General features: G+C 41.7%; 1 protein-coding gene across 2 annotated transcripts in view; it reads left to right on the forward strand.

The window, feature by feature from the left end:
- Nucleotides 1-286: 286 nt before the first annotated feature.
- Nucleotides 287-7,560, forward strand: part of LOC106820705 (cytoplasmic polyadenylation element-binding protein 3-like) — a 56,707-nt gene continuing 49,433 nt past the window's right edge. Inside the window, exons 1-2 of one of the 2 annotated variants that reach the window (XM_014825213.1) lie at nucleotides 287-1,374; nucleotides 1,839-2,716. In XM_014825213.1, coding sequence (XP_014680699.1) covers nucleotides 403-1,374; nucleotides 1,839-1,907 — 1,041 coding nt within the window. In that variant the 5' untranslated portion in view covers nucleotides 287-402 and the 3' untranslated portion in view covers nucleotides 1,908-2,716. Of the gene's footprint in view, nucleotides 1,375-1,838; nucleotides 2,717-7,560 lie in introns of those variants that run through there. The other variant, XM_014825212.1, reaches the window with a different exon arrangement.

Consider the following 7,560-nt stretch of genomic DNA (forward strand, 5'->3'; position numbering starts at 1 on the left):
CATGGCAAACTAATATCAGTTATTATACTCTCGTCTCGAGTCAATTACGTATGGCATTATTACAATAATATAATACAGCGAGCATGCATGTTTAATAGCAAGAATGCTAAGGATTTTAGTATGAATAAGCACATTTTGTCTTGCATATTGCGCACGTAGCTCTCATACAAGCGAAACTATCCGTGAAACTTCTCGCGGACTGAACGCAACACTGACTGCGCCTGTGTGCTATCGATTTTGATGACGTCATGACATTCAGTGAACAAAAATATCGTTCGTCATCGATTTTGCTGTTCTGCAGCCGAGGAAGGGAAGAGACGGACGTGGCGTACAGGTTTTTCTAGTCAACACCCGAACTTCGTCGCCTAACAGTCCAGATAGAGGAAATCGAGCGATCATCTAATGGGGGAGTACGTTTTCAACCTAAACTCGAACGTGAGACCATTATCCCCGGCAGATTTGCACAACAACCTCAACAATACGTTTTTGTTTTTCCCAAACACAATGCAAGATGAGCTGCTTCTCGACAAACCAGCTGGTCATTCGCCAGGTGTGAAACAACAACATGGTCAGCTGTCACCGAATCAAGAACGCAGCAACACAGAGCAGACGCTTGATGAACTGTCGGTGGGAAAGTCCAAAAGTGAGGGTTCGAGCCCTGTGCAATTCCAGCAAGAGAGGAGGGCTACGGAGTTGATTCAAAACACATCGTTGCCAACGATGGCCGCTATGTCGGAACCCAGCAACGCTATGACATCGTCACCCGGATTTTGGTCTTCTGGTACAGGCGCCGACGACAGCTACATGCAGCCTCGAATTCCAGCTGTCAACGGTACACTGCAGTTTCAGAACTTTCCTCCTAATCAAAACCCACTCTTCAACAGCAGCAGCCTTCTGGGCCCACAGATACAGATTCCACAACAGCAGCCTCCTTCTATTCCTCAACAGCGACGCGCCATCACCGGTCAGCATCACAACTTTCCACAGCAGCGACAACAGCAACAGCAGCAACATCAGCAACATCAGCAGCAACCTCAGCAGTCAAATCTTTTCTTGACCACCAAATCTTACACTAGCTGGAGCAATCCGCAACAGTCTACATGGTCCAGTCCGCAGTCACAGGCTAACGTATCGCCGGTTTGGAACAACACGATGTCTATGAATTCGGTGAATAGGCGATCTGTGCCAAACCTCAACCCAATATCCCCCATGACGAAGAAGATGGGCGGCCAGCACATGCCAATGATATCGCCGTCGAAATTTCGAAGAAGCACGTCTCTCCCCGGCAAGACATTCACTCACCTTGGGCCGAATCAACCGACATTTGAGTTCACAGGGCCGGAAGATGGGAGAGGAGATGGCAACTATTTCCAGGTAAATAGACAGTTCAGACATAGTTTACTTAGTAATACTTTTTAAAATTCTTCAATTAAAAGCTTAAACAATCTGTGCAGGTTTTCTTATTCTCATGAGTCCATTCATAATTTGATATGTACACGGAGTACATTAATTGTTTACGTAATGCTCAATACGAGCATTTACCCAGGAATTTATAATTTGAAAAGATTCTTTGCCCTCACTGAGATTTGAACTTGCAACATTCAAAGTTTAAGGTGTGCACTTTTTGGTGGTGTGGTCATTGACCATAGCCACTGGCCTACTGAGATACCACTGTCAACATTTGAGTGCATAGATGTGTTACACGTGCATGAAATTTGCTTGTCACATTGTTTACTCTGAAATGTACAGTTTATTGAATTGTGTGGATTATGTATGAAAATTCCTACTATGGTAGGTATCATTCATTGATCACTGAATAAATATTGTTTACTTTTCAGATAAAACCTTTTATACATTCATATGGGACATATTTATTGACATTACAAACTCATGCACTGAAACGTTAGATATGCTGACTGTACACGAATGTGAATTCTCTTAATGTTCACCGCAATTGAAAAATCCAATGACCGATTGATCATGGTAGCACGATTACGCATAAACCTACATGTGATCATCATGAGAGACTGATGCTGCCCAATATAATTAATTTGAAAGCACTTTACTAGTGTGTGCCCTTTTTGATATTGTCCACTGATGTCACAACCAATTTGCTATGCACTTTAATTGTAGAAATATTAAGCAGCAAAATGTGTTAAACTCACAAAGCTATGTAACACCCTAGACTCATTTTCGGTATTTAAATGTACGAGCTCGGGTTGCGTGTTTCACTAGTTCTAATACCTACTGTAGAGTTACCATTCTCTAGAGTCTGATCTACGGAGAAGGATTTGGCCTTGGAATAAACTGGACATGCACAAGTAGTGCGCCCGACAGGGTTATTGCCGGGTTATTGCGCAGTGCAGAATATGCAAGCGTCACATGGTCTGGTGGGCGTGTTTTGGCAAACATGCCAACCGCAAAGTAAGCATTAAGTTGCATAGGTAACCGTCATGCAAATTTCTAGTATTGTATGTAAGTTTTACAAGATACAAGGGGACTATGCACTTCTCAACATTGGCAGTCCCATAGTCAGCATCACTGTATACTTTATTTGCACAACTATTTTTTGTGTCATAACACATATATATATATATATATGCCTTTAACCCTTTACCATACTCAGTGGCCCAAGATGTTTAACAAAACACAGAACCTTTCGTCACAGTTTATACATCGATATTTAGATATATTTTCCTGTAGGTTATTATTAGGTTGGAGACAGGGCCGGACTAAGCGTGTGGGGGGCCCGGGGCACGCAATTGTGTGGGGGCCCTATAGTCTGTATTTTTTCTGCACTTTCATGCTTGCAAATTCAGAGAGTATTTCATCGTGTTTCAACGAATTTGAAATGTCACTTTCGATAGCGAGAATACTCAGGTTTACCACTACCAGTCTCTGTTGGCTCATCGTGGTTCTCATGTGATTTTTAATCAACTTGAGTTTTAAAAATGACCTTTCACCGCTACAATTCGAGACCATCAATGAAAGATAGATTCTCAGAGCAATTTCGGTATTAGGGAAAGTGCATGTCCTTCAGTCAGAGAAACAGCATATGGGAAACGCATCACTTCAACGTTACATGCTAAGAATTTTGTGGATCACAATTACGACAGTTTTGTAAATTTTAGGATACTCTAAATGTGGGGGGCCCCAAATGTGGGGGGCCCGGGGCACGTGCCCCTGTTGCCCCGCCCTTAATCCGCTAGTGGTTGGAGATATACAAGTAATATCAGAAGTTTATAATAATTACTTTTCTTAACATGCACTCTTGGTAATATCATAAATGAATTTATGAAATTAACATGAATAGTTTGCTTTTGCATAATCATGTTCATGATGTGCTGAATTTGTTATGATCCATACAAAAATGTTCATGCGATAGCAGGAACAAATTTCCTATGTGCAGTGATTTCCGTGCATGTTTTATAGGATAAAAAATTTCCAAATGCAAAATGTAGTTTAATTAAATCTTTATAAAGGATGTCGAATTTTTACTTACAACGATTAATTAGGGGAATTTATTACTTTTATGACAGTTTCAAACAAAAGGTTTTTGCAGAATTACAGCTGATAATGCTAGAATTTAGAAATAAAAAGTGTAGTCAGGAAGTGCACATTTTATTGAGCAGGAAATCAAACCAAAAGGCAGGTTCTAATTTAAAAATCAATACTTGCAGAATACAATATTGTTTATCCGTGGGTTCTAGTGGTTAAGAGATCTTGTAACGAGCCAAGGCTAGAGACAATAGAGACAAGGCTATAAAGAGCATGTAAATAATTTGAAGTAAAAATTTCAGTAGCAAAACAAACACCAGTGTTTCTATTCATCAGTTTGGTTTGTGATGCATTAGTGCCAACTAGTACGGCAAGGAGTGAGAAGCAGCACAGGGATTTTGTTGAATTTTGCAAAATAATTGTGAAAGTGATGGGTTTGACATTCAGTTGTCGCCCAAAATTATTAGTTTATTAGTCATCGACATGTAAATATGATGCTGCTCGACATTTATAATAATTATACAAGCTCTTTCATGTCAGATCATACAGAAGTGTCATGCTAAATAGTGAAAATAAAACCCAGCACACGATTTGTAACCCTTTATATTCCATACAGTACTATATATATATAATATAGGCGCATATAAAATGTAGCAAAGTAAAACATATAGCCGCTGCCTAAAGGGTGAGGCTAGTCTTTCTTCACATGTCATTATTTCTTTGTGGCGTACAGTTCTGACACCCACGCAGCATTTACAGTAGCCGTGCGTAATATTTGCGCACAAAGAGATTACGGACAAGTGGTCAGTGCACCATTGCCTCCCCTGGTAATGGTAATGCTTGCCACGGGTCAGTAGCATTGTCTCGCGGATCGATCTTCTTTTACACGATCTCCCTGATTAAAACTGCAGCCGGTCCCTCCCTCACTCGCTCACGACACCTGGTGCCACGGACCGTGATTATTGTACCTGCTATTGTTAGCCCATCTGACCACATGCTGACCTGTCGGGCGTGATTATGGCTAGTGGCCAGCTGGGATGGTCAGTTATAGCTGTGTGCGCGTGCACGCGCCGCCGAGATGCCCGCCCGGAGAGCAGGGTCATTCACACAGTTTTCTTTGTTTCGCGACGGAATTGCATTAAAATATTAATCGTACTTTATGCAAGGCAAAGGTCCGCTTAATCAATAATATACATGATACAGTGCATGTACGCAGCCTATAGTGTCTGTGTTACGAGGATAAGCAAATGCCTTACATACGATACTGCCATACAGGCAATATTTACATTCTATCAAGAATGGATTAGCTATCTGTTATCTACTCTTGATGCTATTCTACTATGAAGCGTTTGGTGTACATAGTACATAGAAGTGATGTGCTTAGTATAGCGAGGTACACAATATGGATACAATAAACAATATTATACTGAGCCGTTAATAGAATGTGTACATATTCATGATGGTGGCCTACATATACAACAACAAACTACAGTAAACAATATCATGCCGTGTCGTGAATACAGAGTAAGGACACATTGATGATCAATGTTGGTTGGCATCGTGCATATAATAACAATGACTAACTATTAACGCAGCTGGCTCTTTGTACAACATGCATGCGTTGTGTCGGTGATGCTATATCGGCTACCAAGCAGCATAATTATAAATCATTAGACATTAGACAACACCCTGAGCTGTGAATACAAGATAGAGTTAATCATAAAATCTGCATGGATACATATATACAACTGATTTTTATCAACTTGTTATCCAATTCTTAGTATACGTGGTGGTATGTACACACGCACGCATGCATAGAAATATGTGCATGCGTAGGCTGTGATGTAAAACGCATCTTTCATGTGCCAACTGTACTCATTTATACCTGTGCTTTATGTATGTGTTGAGTTGCTATAATGAATCAGTTAGTATTGTTAGTTTGTAACGTATGTAACAGAAGATCGTATGCAAGTCGTGGATATATGTCAGTCGTTGCCTAGCATCCTAATTGGTCATAATGTTACAATGACATTCACGTTGCATTTTTCCCTGCGTCCCAAGTCAATGCTCGCTTACTCGTAGCAGTAGCTTCATTTGCCCTTAATTGCTGGAGCAGAATTATCGCAAGTTTTCGTGTGAATCATTCGCAATAAAACATCAAAATTCAGAGCAGGAGAGCACGCAAATTGCAAATTAAACACATTTTAAAATTGCATTCTTAGTATATACACATTAAAAAAAATCCTTGTATTGTATTGACTCATACGCTATACATAACAGGCAGCCTGACTCGGGATTACTCCCCCCCCCCCAGCACCGACTGTACATTGTTTGTTCGTATGATTCTTTAGTATTTTACCACGAAAGTACATGATGTGAAGCCGTATCACATGTACATAATCATACATTGGCTGCATGCAGTTGGGAGGATGGGAGAAACAGATAAAATCGATCACATGCTGTGTAGGCAGCCACGCACGCGCGTGCGTGCGTTCCTATGTGTGTGCGCGCGTGTGCGTGTGTGTGTGTGTGTGTGTGTGTGTGCGTGCGTGCGTGCGTGCGTGCGTGTGTCTGTGTGGAGGATTGCTCTGTATCATGAGGCTACATGTGTAAACGTGACCTGTACCAGTTTCTTCGCCACAGTCAGGAAATGAGAAACGATGCACAGGCCCAGAGAGAGAGAGAGAGAGAGAGAGAGAGAGAGAGAGAGAGAGAGAGAGAAGAGGAGCGCTGTAATTCTAAACATGCCGGGATGCCAGACTATTATTAGCAAGTCTGCAGCTGCATTTCCCACCGACTTACACTATAGATTCTATTTCAGGAGGATACATGTAAACTTGGTTTTTTGTCTTGTTAGCGGTTGTACTGTATCATGAACTATTTTGTAGGCGCTCTAATTTATGTGAATCTTGTCAGCACATACTATCTCCGTCAGTGTCATCGCCACGTTGTGGTTTTTATAGCGGTCAAAATTCGTCGCACGTACCTTTAAAGTGCTGGTAAACCGTAGTTGACCTTTCAGCAGCCACACATTCGTTGTTTATCGGGGGAGGGGAAGGTTGTATACCAGGGGGGGGGGTTGTGTATCAGGGGGAGGGAATAAGAACATGTACACAACTCCCTCGTTTATTTGTGTACACGGGAAGGGTATTATAATATAAGGAATATAAAATCCCACGCACTGTAACAGCACAACGCCCCCCAGTATCTATAGTAAACATCTGAGGTTTATATCAAGCTTCTATTGAACGCTGAGTGTTATTGATCGGTCGCATGTACTACTGTTATGGTCGTTAGGTTTCACAGTAAAATCTGTTTGATGAGCGCGCAATAAGTGGAAATAATGTGGAAATCGTCAATATTCTGCGTAATCAATATTTCAAGCCATCTATCTCGTACAGAATAGGACCGCTGTCGGAAGTTTCTGAGCTACAAGAGCGAGTAACGGAGCGAGCGTTTGTTAAAAAATTGTGACCTTCAAGGAATGTTATTTTAGCAACGAAACGATTGATTAACTGCTGGCGATATTCCGTTCCTTTATACATGGGCTTTATCAACGGTCATGTTGCTAGCCAGTCACCGCACACTCGCCTTCCAAATCATGGTGTATTGGGTTTTCTCTCACCAATCAACAATATTCACTTGACGAAACTGTTTGATGATTAGAAATGGGCTTTAGCAGAGAGCTAGCTGTGCGCCGTGTCGTTGCGTATCCGAGCGTTTGTACTCGTTTGCTGTACGTGTTTGTATGCGCTCCTTTGCGCTGTGTCTGTGCACCCATACTGGTTGTACGGGAACTACAGTCCCGTGTAAGACCGATGCAAGAGAGAATTTGGTCTAAGGGAGAAATGGGTGGAGAAAGGGAAAAATGGACAGTAAAAGACAGAGAGAGAGAGAGAGAGAGAGAGAGAGAGAGAGAGAGAGAGAGAGAGAGAGAGAGAGAGAGAGAGAGAGAGAGAGAGAGAGAGAGAGAGAGAGAGAGAGAGAGAGAGAGAGAGAGAGAGAGAGAGAGAGAGAGAGAGAGAGAGAGAGAGAGAGAGAGAGAGAGAGAGAGAGAGAGAG

Source organism: Priapulus caudatus, unplaced genomic scaffold, assembly GCF_000485595.1.
Source record: "Priapulus caudatus unplaced genomic scaffold, Priapulus_caudatus-5.0.1 Scaffold43, whole genome shotgun sequence".
Taxonomy (NCBI): domain Eukaryota; kingdom Metazoa; phylum Priapulida; class Priapulimorpha; order Priapulimorphida; family Priapulidae; genus Priapulus; species Priapulus caudatus.